Below are 12,444 nucleotides of genomic sequence, written 5' to 3'. Positions count from 1 at the left end.
TCTCTAAGAACTATCCAATGACTGACTCAACAAATAATAAATAACTGGGGAATTGTTTTATCTGTGTTTATGAGACATTTCTAATAGAACATATTGATGACTGTGCTATTTAAACAGCCATGCACTTTTATAACCATATACTGTGATAAGAATAAAGAATAAAATTATGATAGAAGCCCTGTGTAGTAATATATTAGATGTTGGTTTGTTTCTCTGAGGTGGAGCCAGTGGGTAGTAGAAAATTTCATGTATCCGTGAGATCTTTGTTATCACTAAAAACATAGGCTGTTGGTTTTTTTTTTTAAAGTTTTTCTTTTTTAACTAAAAGCATAGTTTTTCTCCCTTTCTCAAATTTTAGTTTGCATGTCACATTAGCTGTTAAAATCTAAGAGGTGGCCTAGCAAGGCCTGTATTGATGAACATGAAAATTTCATGACAATAAACAATTCTGGATCTGTGACAAGAATGTTCCAGGGAGAGATCAAAGGAGCAGCAAAGTCCTATTCCTTCCCTCTTTTTCTAGGTATCTGATCTTAAGAAAATGTCAAGGACCATGCATGGAGGTAACCTAGAACCCTTACTCAGATGTAGCCCATGGCAGCTCAGTCTCCAAGTGATTTCCCTTATAAGGGGAGCAGGGGCTGTCTCTGACAAGAATTCACTGGCTGGCAGTTTGATCACCAACCCCTAAGGGTTACCAGGCCACAGAGGAAGACAGTGCATCCACTCCTGATGAGACCTGATAGGCTAGGGTCAGATGGAAGGGGAAGAGGACCTCCCCTATCAGTGGACTAAGGAAGGGGCGTGAGAGGAGATGAGGGAGGGACAGTGGGATTGGGAGAGAATGAGGGAGGGGACTAAAGCAGGGATACAAAGTGAATAAGTTGTAATAATTTAAAAAATGATGTAATGTTAGCCCCTACCCCTTGCTTCTTACACCTGGTTACCTGGCTATGGTTTTTCGTATTATAAAACCTGTCTTAGAAACAGACCAGAGCTGCAGTCTGACTCCCAAGTCCAGATTATGGCCATGACCGGTCAATTTTTATTCAGCATTCAAAAAACTTCCATCAATCTGAAAAAAAAAAAAGAAAGAAAGAAAAGAAAAGAAAATGTCTTTCTATGTCAGCACTTTTACTTCATCCTACGTAGAGTGACAGATGTTAATTAGATGATCTCTGAAATGCATGAATTGACAGGGTAGTCAGTGGTCTGTGAAATAAAAAAGAAACTCTACGAGGGGCTGGTTCAAAGGAGGATATCCAATAGCCCTAGCCCCTAAACTAAGTTTTGTCCCCTGTGAGAGCTGCATCCTGAGAGAGCGTAATGCATGCCCTGGTCTCTACCTTGAGGTTTGACTCAAGCATCTCTGCCCTTTAGCTGCCAGTGGAGATCTGCTATTCAATAATTTCTCTATCCCCTTCCTCTTCTGGTTTTAAACAACTGGAAAAAAGTGAGTTTCATGTGGGTCCAATTTGTTGCACAAATTTTCTCACTAAAGATCAAATCAGGTATTAGAAACTCAGAGCTGCTACAGCTGGAATACAAAATTAATAAACTGTAATAATATATAAAAATAAAAATTTAATTAAAAGAAAAGAAACTCAGAGCTGATAAGCAACTGAGGCAGATGAGGAGAGGTAGAAATACTGGCCTCGCAAACCTGGAGACAGAAAGTCATGAAGCCTAAGTCACTTAGCAAAACAACGAGGTTATAAGACAGGGAAAGCACAAGCTGTGTGGGGGAGTATTGGAGTGAGGGATGAGGCAGAAGAAGACTGAGCCTTGCAGCCAACCAGGGAGAAGAGCTGAATGCAGTTAAAGCCAGCAGAGAGCTTAGAAGTAGACTGCCACAGCAATAAGGTGAGTACAGAAGCCGGAGCTCAGAGCCCCAGGAAGACCCACGCAGAGATGTTGAATGTAGCATTACAATTTGCAACTTTTGATGAGAAAAAAAAATGTCATGGACAAGTAACACCAAGTGCTATTTGTTGTGTACAGACATGGGCACAAAGGAGCATGTAGCTCCTGGAGGAGAGACTGAGAGTCCCAAGGAATCTGGTGAGGACTGAGCATTTTGTGGGCCTGGAGAGCCCTGGAATTCCCATCTTTGACTTAATCTGATATTTGACTTTCTTTTTTAGATATCAAAGTTATCCGAAGAATATTTCATTCTGCAGAAAAACTTAAATGACATGATTTTGTCCCAGCAACTGAAGCCACTTTATCTGAGTATCTATCACCACAAACCAATGAAAAGAAGTGTTTCTGCTCATCTACACCTCTCAGGTAAACATTAGTGACCTCAGAGCCACCTGCAGGGAAGGGAATTCCAAGATCTTTGTGCCTTAGTTTCTCACCTGTGTTTGGGGCAGACTTGAGGCAATGCTCTGCCTCATGGAAGAACTGACCTTTCTTTTCATTCTATTTCTTACAAACAGACACACAATTTTCCAGAATGTTCTACCTACCTCCTTCTGTCTCTGATACCACTCCCCTGGGTCTTTTTTTTTTTCACTGTTTTCTCCCTTTTATATAACTTAACCTTAACTTGGCCTGTGACAACAGCAAAGAACAGGAGGGGGTTATGACACCAGGCTAAGATGAGAAAACAAACATGGGAAATAGCATACAAGTATAATGGTTACAATTTCTTTTTGTTTTCATTGGTTGTTCCTGGTACTGTGCAGCTTAAGAATATATTCACAGGGCTGGAGAGAGGGCTCAGAGGTTGAGAGCACTGGCTGCTCTTCCAGAGGTCCTGAGTTCAATTCCCAGCAACCACATGGTGGCTCACAACCATCTATGATGACATCTGGAGCCCTCTTCTGGCTTGCAGGCACTCATACAGACAGAACGTTGTATACATAATAAATAAATATATTTTTTAAATGGAATATATTCACACAAGTATATATTTTATGCTGTGTTTATTTCTTTCATAACTCTACCTCCCTTTCTCATTCCTCCCCCTTCCTGTTAGTCTTTGTTCCCCTAGACAGTTTCATTGCTACTTTCAGGTCATATATACACACATGATTTCATTTATCTGAATAAAATCTAGGTACCACAAATAAGAGAAAGCATTTAAGTGTACCTTTCTGGGACTGACTTAATGCACTTAACATGGTAATTTCCACCCAAGTCCATTTTCCTGCAAATGGTACAACTTCATTTATTTTAATGGCTGAAAACGATTCTACTGTGTATGTATTGTCTGTGTTAATCTCTCAACTGTTGGGCACCCCAGTTGCTTCCACAACTTATCTGCAACAAACAATGATACGATAGATCTCTGTGGTGTGGTGACAGGGTCCTTTGGGTAAACACCCAGTATGGTCTAGCTGGATCATATGGTAGATCAACTTTTAGATTTTTTAAAAACCTCCACAGTGATTTCCACAGAGAGTGGCTAGACTGGTTTATATTCCCACTAGTAGTGTATGAGGGGTCTCTTGGGTTTCCATGCTCTCAGCAACATCACCTTCAGCCACACCCTGAGCCATCTCCGGAATTATCTGATCCAGTTCTCTAGGGATGTGCAAAGGCCTTAGTGGCTTCTATGTCTCTGAAGGATCAGGTAGAGTCTCCAGTCATTTCTCCAGGAGTTACTTACTATCAGGACACCCATGACCCTTGCTGGCCTCTACAGTCTCTTGTAGGAGCAGCATGTCCTGCAAGCTGGATCAGAAAACCAGAGGCCTGAAGTCTCACCTCGTCCACCTATGTTCCAGGAAGCCTCTTCTCTGGAGTGGAGCAGGGGTGGAGTGGGGCCAGGTAGGGGTGGGAGGCTGCTACTAAGTCCTCAGGAGCCCTACCTACCCCTCCAGGCCCTGCTAACTCTTCAGGATTCTTTTGAGAAAATAGTTTATTTCCCTTCACTTCCAAGCCCTTTACTCTCTTCACAGATATCTGACTCCACTTCTGTAATATGTAGCTCTTAGCAAAGATAAGAAAAGACACATGACCTCCTCTAGCTTCTTTTTTTTTCCTTGCCAAAATATCTGAAGAAAAAAAAATACTAAGATGACTGTTGTTTGCCTGACCTGGGAGAGAGGGGCAGGGTTTTCAAGTCTGCCCGTCCCCTGCCACACTGTTTGCAGTGATGGCTAACAAACACAGCTGTGCATATAGTGGCCATGGATGCTGCCACTCTCAGGCTCCCTGGCTTTAGCCAGAACATCTTACAGTCAGAAGAGTAAAATTCGACAATAGCCCTTTCAGATAGGAGTGCCAGAGGGACTGGACAATTTGGGGAGGGATGGGGCAGGAGTAGCTGCAGATTGTTCTGATTTCAAATGCAGCTGAAGATGCCAGTGGTGTGTGGACTCAGAAACACCAGGCCATCCACTGCACAAAAAAGAAGTGGAGATGGGAGGCAGAGTCCTGGGGAGGAATCTAGGCTGTTGATGTGATGCCCAGCTTTCTGCTGTTTTCTTCTTGGGACTGTTGGGCCTGAAAGCAAAAACCGCAGGTGTTTGCTTTATTCTTCAACCTGCCATTGTCTCCTTATGTCATGTATCAGGAAGACTATACAATAGAAGTACTTCTCGAAGCCCCCTGAGGCTCTTGTTCCTCATGTGCAGAGAACATGTGTTCTACTCCACCTCTCAAGTTCTGTACCCTCAAAGGTAACCAACAAAGTGTCTGGAGAGAGAGAGAAGCCAAGAAAGCAAGGGACTGAGATCTGAGATGACTCAACAGAACAGAACCCATGGGTAAAGCATCATGCTAAGAGATGCCTTCAAGCCGCAAAGCAGAGCTAGATGAAGTGGTTACCCAGCACATGCTAATTGACGGCAGAGTAAATGGCCTCTCTGCATTAATGCCAGGAAGTTGCTAACAGTTTCACCTCACCTCCAATTTAGATGCGGCTCCACTTAAGCAAAAAGGAGTACTAGCATATTCATATCGGCTATTACGACAACTGAAAGCAGCTAGGTTGAGGAGGATTTGCGAGAAATATGAGAGAGGTAGTAAGGAGTGGTCGAGGGAAGTCAGTGCTTGCAGTGCAAGAGTGAAGGCCAGAGTCTGGATCCCCAGCACAGGGGTAAAAGAGCCTGGGAAGTGTGGCAGCCTGTCTGTAATACCAGCACACACAAAGTAGATACAGGGTTCCCAGGGCAAAACAGCTAGCTAAACTGTCCAAATTGACAAGCTCTGGGTTCGTCAAGAGACCCTACCTCAGTAAATCCAGTGAAGAGTGACAGAGAAAGACACTCCACACCAATTCCTTGTCCCATATGCAATCACACATGTCTACACATCACACATGCGCTCATGTGTGTACTCACACACGCACACATTTTTAAATGGTAAAAAATAAAAATGAGTACTCAAAAGTAGGAATTAAGTACAGTTTAGCAAAACAAAAAAGGTTATTTATTATAATACCTGAATTATTGCAATGTTGAAAATGTATTTTGTCCTTTAAAAGCCTCTATCATCTTTTGAAGATTGTATTTAATGTCAGTTTCTTGTGCTTTGGCTGTGTTAGAATATCTAGGGCTTGCTGTGGTAGGATATCTGGGCTCTAGTGGTGCCATATTGTCCTGGCTCCTGTTGATTGTATTTTTACGCTGGCCTTTAGTCATCTGGTTGTTCTTGGTGCTGGCTGGATCCTCCTTGGGCCAGCAGAACTTCTTGTGTATGCAGGCAGAGCCATGGGCTGGACAATGGAGCTCAGGGGACAGAATGCAGCTGACTTCTGGCTGTGCCTCAGGTGGGTGGGGTCTAACCTGGATATGCCCAGTAAGCCTCCTAGAGAAACTACATTTTTAGGATAATTCCTTATGTAGGGTGTGAATAGGATTTGATAGCATGAAGGAACTGGATGACTAGCAAAGAAGCAAGGAGAACATTTTTTGTCTATAATTCACTGGTAGATGCAGAGACTTGGGTGGTTGCCTGCATGAGAAAAGAATTGAAGTCAGGGTCGATACGAGCAGTTAGCCACAACCCTGGTGAGAAGGATTCCACAGAGAACAGCGGTTTAGTGAGGTTGGGGCTCACTGGAGGTAGGAGTCATGCAGTATGAGCAGAGTGGGCCACGTGGCTCTGAATTCATAGACTAAGCAGGTGGCACAGGAGGTGGGGAAACTGTGGGCAAGGGAGAGGAATATGGGGAGAGGACGACGCTTCGTGGCAGCTCAGGAAGTCAGAGAGGGACAGAAACCTGTGCCCAACATCTCCTTCAGGGAAAGCCCAGCCACCTAGCCTCTTCCGAGGAGGCTTCCCTCTTAGGGTGGTATTTTCAAGAGCGAGAAGGGACAAATGAAGAGGTGAATGAAGTCCAAACATAGACAGGGTGGTCAGAGAAGCAAGAAGAGAGGGGTGACCAGAGAAACAGAGCAACCAGGGAGCCTAGAACCTGACAGACACAGAAAAGAAGACACTGTGAAGAGTGCACTAGAAGAGGCATGGCTGGAGAGAGAGTGCAGAGCATCACTCAGCTTTTTCAGTCAGATTTGTTCCCAGAGCTTATTTGGACAATCTAAATTCATATATTTTGTTTTTTTAAAATAGAGACTCACCCTATATTCCAGACCAACCCAGAATTCACTGTGTAGCCCATGATAGCCTATGACTCACTATGCAGCTTGAGCTGGCCTTGAACTTGTAGCATCCCTCTGCCTTACCCTCCTGAGTACTGGAATTACAGGTATAAGCCCCCACACTGAGTTTATGTATTAATATGTTTTAAATATGAGGGAGGTTTGTGTTCAAAAAGAAAAACATTTCTCAAATAGCTTACAAACATTCATTGTGAAGTTTAACTGAAAAGCTTAATGTAGAAAGTTGGACCCAGTGTTATCTGGGCACTGTGGACTCCCTGCACTGGATCTGGGTCAAGGTTATCTTAGGCCAGTTAAACCCCATCCTAAATGTTAAGACTCTAATTTTCTTTATAGAACAGCGTATGCTCACCATGGAACCCCACCAAAGAGCCCCATTATCCATACCTTATCCGTTCATTTCAGTTCACCAGCACAGAGGAGTTTGGGTACACATGGCAAAATAAGTTCTCAGCAGCACAGTCTGAATTTACTTACCCCCAAACCTTTCCCACCCAGGATCATTTTACACACTCTCTGCTCATTTATTCACCACACAATAGACATTCACTACTTGCTTATTAATTAGCTTGACCATTAGTTCATTTCCTCCAATTACAATAATCGTAAGAAAGTATAGTGGGATCAAAGACCTCAACATAAAACTAGACACACTAAATCTGTTAGAAGAAAAAGTGGGGAAGAGCCTTGACCTCCTTGGCACAGGAGACAACTTCCTGAACAGAACAGTAACAGCACAGGCTCTACAATCAACAATCAATAAATGGGACCTCATGAAACTGAAAAGCTTCTGTAAAGCAAAAGACACTGTCATCAGAACAAAACAACAGCCTACAGACTGAGAAAGGATTTTTACCACCCCTCTATCTGAACTCAAAAAATTAAATACCAACAAATCAAGTAATCCAATTAACAAATGGGGTACAGAGCTAAACAGAGAATTCTGAACAGAGGAATATTGAATGGCAGAGAAACCCTTAAAGAAATGTTCATAGTCCTTAGTTGTCAGGGAAATGAAAAAAAAAAAAAAAACAGAAAAAGAAGAAAAGAAAAAAGAAGAAACAGAAAAAAAAGACCCTGAGATTTCACCTTACACTCATCAAAATGGCTAAGATCAAAAACTCAAGTGACAACACATGCTAGAGAGCATGTGGAAAAAGGGGAACCCTCCTCCATTGCTAGTGAGAATATAAACTTGTATACCCACTTTGGAAATCAATCTGGTGCTTTCTCAGAAAATTAGGAATAGTGCTACCTCAAGATCCAGCTAAACCATTCCTGAGCATATACCCAAAATATGCTCAAGTATACTACAAGGGCATTTTCTCAGCTATGTTCACAGAAGCTTTATTGTAATAGCCAGAATCTAGAAACAACCTAGATGTCCATCAGCAGAGGAATGGATACAGAAATTGTGGTACATTTACATAATACAATATTACTCAGCAATTAAAAAAAGGAAATCATGAAATTTGCATGCAAATGGTGGGAACTAGAAAAGATTATCCTGAGTGAGGTAAAATAACCCAGAAGCAGAAAGACATGCATGGTATATATTCACTTTTATAAGTGATATTAGCCGTATAATATAAAATAAACATACTAAAATCTATAATCTTAAAGAAGCTAAGCAAGAAGGAGGACCCTAAGGAAGATTATTAATTTTCATTTAGAATGGCAAACAGGATAGACATCGGAAGCATGAGAAAACAGGAAACTGGACAGGAGCCTACCATAGAGGACCTCTAAAGAATCTACCCAGAAGGGGATCAAAGCAAATGCTAAGATTCATAGCCAAACTTTGGGCAGAGTACAGGGAATCTTATGAAAGAAGGGGGAGATAGAAAGACCTGGAAAGGACAAGAACTCCACATGGAGACCAACAGAACCAAAAATATCTGGGTCCAGGAGGGCCTGAAGAGACTAATGAATCAACCAAGAACCATGCATGGAGAGGACCTAGACCCCTGGCTCAAATGTAGCCCATGGGCAACTCAGTCTTCAAGGGAGATCCTTAGTAATGGGAGCAGGAGCAGTCTCTGGCAGGAACTAGATTGCCTGGTGGGGATTTCCCCACAGAGAAAGAGAATCCAGACAGTCCTGATGATACCTGACAGGCTAGAGTCAGATAGTATGAGAGGAGGACCTTCCATTTCATTGAGCTAAGGGAGGGATGGGGGGGTGGGGGGAGTCTGGTGGGATGGGGAGGAGAGCTGGAGGGGGCTACAGCTGGGATACAAGGTGAATAAATTATAATAAATAATAATTATTATTATAATTATAAAAAGTATAATTTAAGAAAGTATAAGATCCAGGAGAAAAGGTCTTTACAAGTTTACATTGTTTGTTTTTCAAAACAAATAATTTACATTCACTCCTTAAATCCTTGCTGATTTTCTTAGATTGCTTGCTTCTAAGTTCCTCTGGTCAAAAAAAAGGCCTAATACAGATCTGCAGAAGAGCTATTCACATTACAGTTCATCTAAGGAAAATGTTTTTGTGCTGGAGCCTTCCTTCAGCTATAGAGAAAGGATTCAGGCAGATGGCTGATGTCCTGTGAACCCCTATATGAGCACAGACCCAACAGGCCACTCCACCATGCATTTCCTCACACACCACTTAGTAAACCAAATAAGGCTCACCTCAGATAATCCCACCTTTAAGATAGTCCATGATCCAGACTTGATTTATCATTTTATGCCTCAGAAATCTGCAGGTATCTTTGTTAATTGATATACCCAATTCCCTTTTTAAGAACATTCTAATCCTCTGCTAGGTCATGCAAAAACTGGAATGTTTCGCAGTCATGCCCTGCAAAAGCCCTAGAAAATGTGCAAATCATAGAAAAAGTCATTATACTTTCCAAATTAATTTTAACTATTATGCCCTTAAGGGGAACTTCCTATATTGCTGTGAAATATATAGCTTATATCACAATATCAGGTAAAACAATGTTCAAATGAAGGCTAACAGGCTAATTATAAAGTTTAAAAATGATAGCAGTGTCTATTCATTGGAATTGTTTTAAATGAGCTTGATAAGAGCCAAATGTATAAGAGCTTCACTGAAAGGAACTCTGCGAATAGTTTTATGTCACCTTGACACATGCTAAGTCACAGAGAGAAGGGAACCTCGATAAAGAAGGTGCTTCCATAAGATGGGGCTGTAGGCAAGCCAGTAGGGCATTTTCTTAAGTAGAGATTGATCAGGAAGAGCCCAGCCTGTTGTGGGTGGTGCTATCCCTGGATTGTGGTCCAGGGATAAAACAACCATTAGGAACAAGCCAGTAAGCAGCACCTTTCCAAGTTCTCTGAACAGCTTCAGCCTCTGGGTTCCTGCCCTGTTTGAGTTCCTCTCCTGACTTCCTTTGATGATACAGTACATAGGATATATGAGCTAGAAGTTGGCTATCTGTTCACAGATCCTAAAAAATACTCTGGCACTCAGAAATATCAAGTGCATTGCACGATTTCTCCTGCCGAGGTTTTTGCAAAGCAGGATGTTTTTCTTCTTGTGTTACACCTTTGTATTGACCATTGTAGAGAGGGGGAACCAAAGACTGATTGTGGGTCAAACAACCCTGGACCCACAGAAGTAAGCTCCATTTCTCCTCTTGCAGAGAAGCTCTGGCTAATTCACTGGGCTGCAAGTTTAGGCGGTGCACAGCCAACAAACGAGGATGCTATTGTATTTCGTTGACATGGTGTTGTCAGTACATTCCATGCCAAGTCCCAGGGTCTCTTCTCTGCACACACAAAGCTGATCAAAGGAAAGAGTTTTAATGCTGTCTTCAGAGTCAATGCCAGGGGGAGGGGGAATAGCAATTTTTTAATTATTTTGAAATTTCTGTGTCATTTATAAAATAGCCTTGCTGTGTTGGTTACTTTTCATGTCCTGTGACACAATGCCTGAGGGAACAACTGAAGGGAGAGAGACCTGGCTCAGGGCTTCAGTGGACTCAGTCTGTCATAGACAACTCTATTTGGGTAGGGAGAGTGCTATTCACTTCATTTGTTTCCTCACTTTATTTTTTTATTTTATTTTTTACAATTTATTCATTGTATATCCAGATTGTACTTTTTACAATTTCTGCATTGTATATCCAGATTGTAGTTTCCTCCCTCAACTTCTCCCAGTCCTACCCAGGACCCCCTGGGCTCAGATCCTTTAGCTTTGTTGGTCTCCTTGTGGGGCTCCTGTCCACTCTGTGTCCTTCTATTCCTCCCCCCTTCTTCAATAAGACTCCCTGTGCTCTGCCCAAAGTTTAGCTGTGTGTCTCTGCATCTGCTTCCATCCCCTTTGGGGTGGAGCCTTTCAGAGGAACCTCTGTAGTAGGCTCCTTTCCTGTTTTCTCTCTTCTACTGCTACTGGTGTCTATCCTGTTTGCCATTCTGAATGAGATTAAAGCATCCTCCCTCAGACCTTCTTTGTTGTTTAACTTGTTTAGGTCTATAGATTTTAGTATGATTATCCTATATTATATCGCTAATATCTGCTTATGGGTGACCAATACTCTTCAAACTATTCCACAAAATAGAAACAGAAGGAACATTACCAAACTCATTCTACGAACCCACAGTCACCTTGACACCTAAACCTCACAAAGACCCAACAAAGAAAGAGACTTTGGGACCAATTTTCCTGTGAACATTGATGCAAAAATACTCCCTAAAATACTTTCAAACCAAATCCAAGAACACATCAAAGATATCATCCTCTATGACTAAGTAAGCTTCATCCCAGGTATGCAGGGGTGGTTCAATATATGGAAATCCATCAATGTAATCCACCATATAAACAAACTGAAAGAAGAAAAAACAATTGATCATCTCCTTAGGTGCCTAAAAAGCTTTGATAAAATCCAACACCCATTCATGTTTAAAGTATTGGAGAGATCAGGGATACAAGGCACATATCTAAACATAGTAAAGGTGATATACAACAAGCCTATAGCCAACATCAAACTAAATAGAGAGAAACTTAAACCAATCCCACTGAAATCAGGGCTGCCCACTCTTTCCATATCTCTTCAACATGGTACTTAAAGTCCTAGCTAGAGCAATAAGACAACTAAAGAAAATCAAGGGGATTCAAATCAGAAATGATGAAGTCAAAGTATCACTATTTGCTGATGATATGATAGTGTATATGAATGATCCCAAATATTCTATCAGGGAACTCCTGCAGCTGATAAACACATTCAGCAAAGTGGCTGGATACAAAATTAACTAAAAAAAATCAGTTGTCCTCCTGTATACAAAAAACAAATAGAGAAAGAAATTAGGGAAACACCCTTCATAATATATACACACACACAAAAAAAAAACAAACATAAAGTACTTTAGTGTAATTCTAACCAAGCAAGTGAAAGACTTGTATGCTGTATGAAAAAAACTTCAAGTCTCTGAAGAAAGAAATTGAAGAAGATATCAGAAGATGGAAAGATCTCCCATGCTAGTAAAAATGGCCATCTTACCAAAAGCAATCTACAGATTAAATGCCATTATCATCAAAATACCAACAATTCTTTACAGACCTTGAAAGAAAATTTCTCAACTTTATATGGAAAAACAAAACAAAACAAAAAACAGAGCAGCTAAAACAATCCTCTACAATAACAGATCTTCTGGAGGTAGCTCCATCTCTGATCTCAAGCTGTACTATAGAGCAACAGTAATAAAAACTGCATGGTCCTGGCATAGAAACAGACTGGTTTCTTCACTTTAGAATGCCATAACTATAATAAAAAGGATCCTGGAAAAATTATTCTTTTGAGGATTTTAGGAATTAGCCTTCTAAGACTAGTTATAAGACCAGTTTCTATGCCTCCCTGCACTATGCCCAAAGTTTGGCTGTGAGTCTTAGCATC

General features: G+C 41.4%; 1 protein-coding gene across 1 annotated transcript in view; it reads left to right on the top strand.

The window, feature by feature from the left end:
• The window catches only part of Myo3a (myosin IIIA), a 227,060-nt gene that overhangs the window by 189,312 nt on the left and 25,304 nt on the right, over window positions 1–12,444 (top strand). Inside the window, exon 30 of the mRNA XM_060387450.1 lies at window positions 2,145–2,289. Coding sequence (XP_060243433.1) covers window positions 2,145–2,289 — 145 coding nt within the window. The remainder of the gene's footprint in view (window positions 1–2,144; window positions 2,290–12,444) is intronic.

The sequence above is a fragment of the Meriones unguiculatus genome, chromosome 7 (genome assembly GCF_030254825.1).
Source record: "Meriones unguiculatus strain TT.TT164.6M chromosome 7, Bangor_MerUng_6.1, whole genome shotgun sequence".
NCBI classification, from domain to species: domain Eukaryota; kingdom Metazoa; phylum Chordata; class Mammalia; order Rodentia; family Muridae; genus Meriones; species Meriones unguiculatus.
This window is presented reverse-complemented; position numbering and strand designations above follow the sequence as displayed.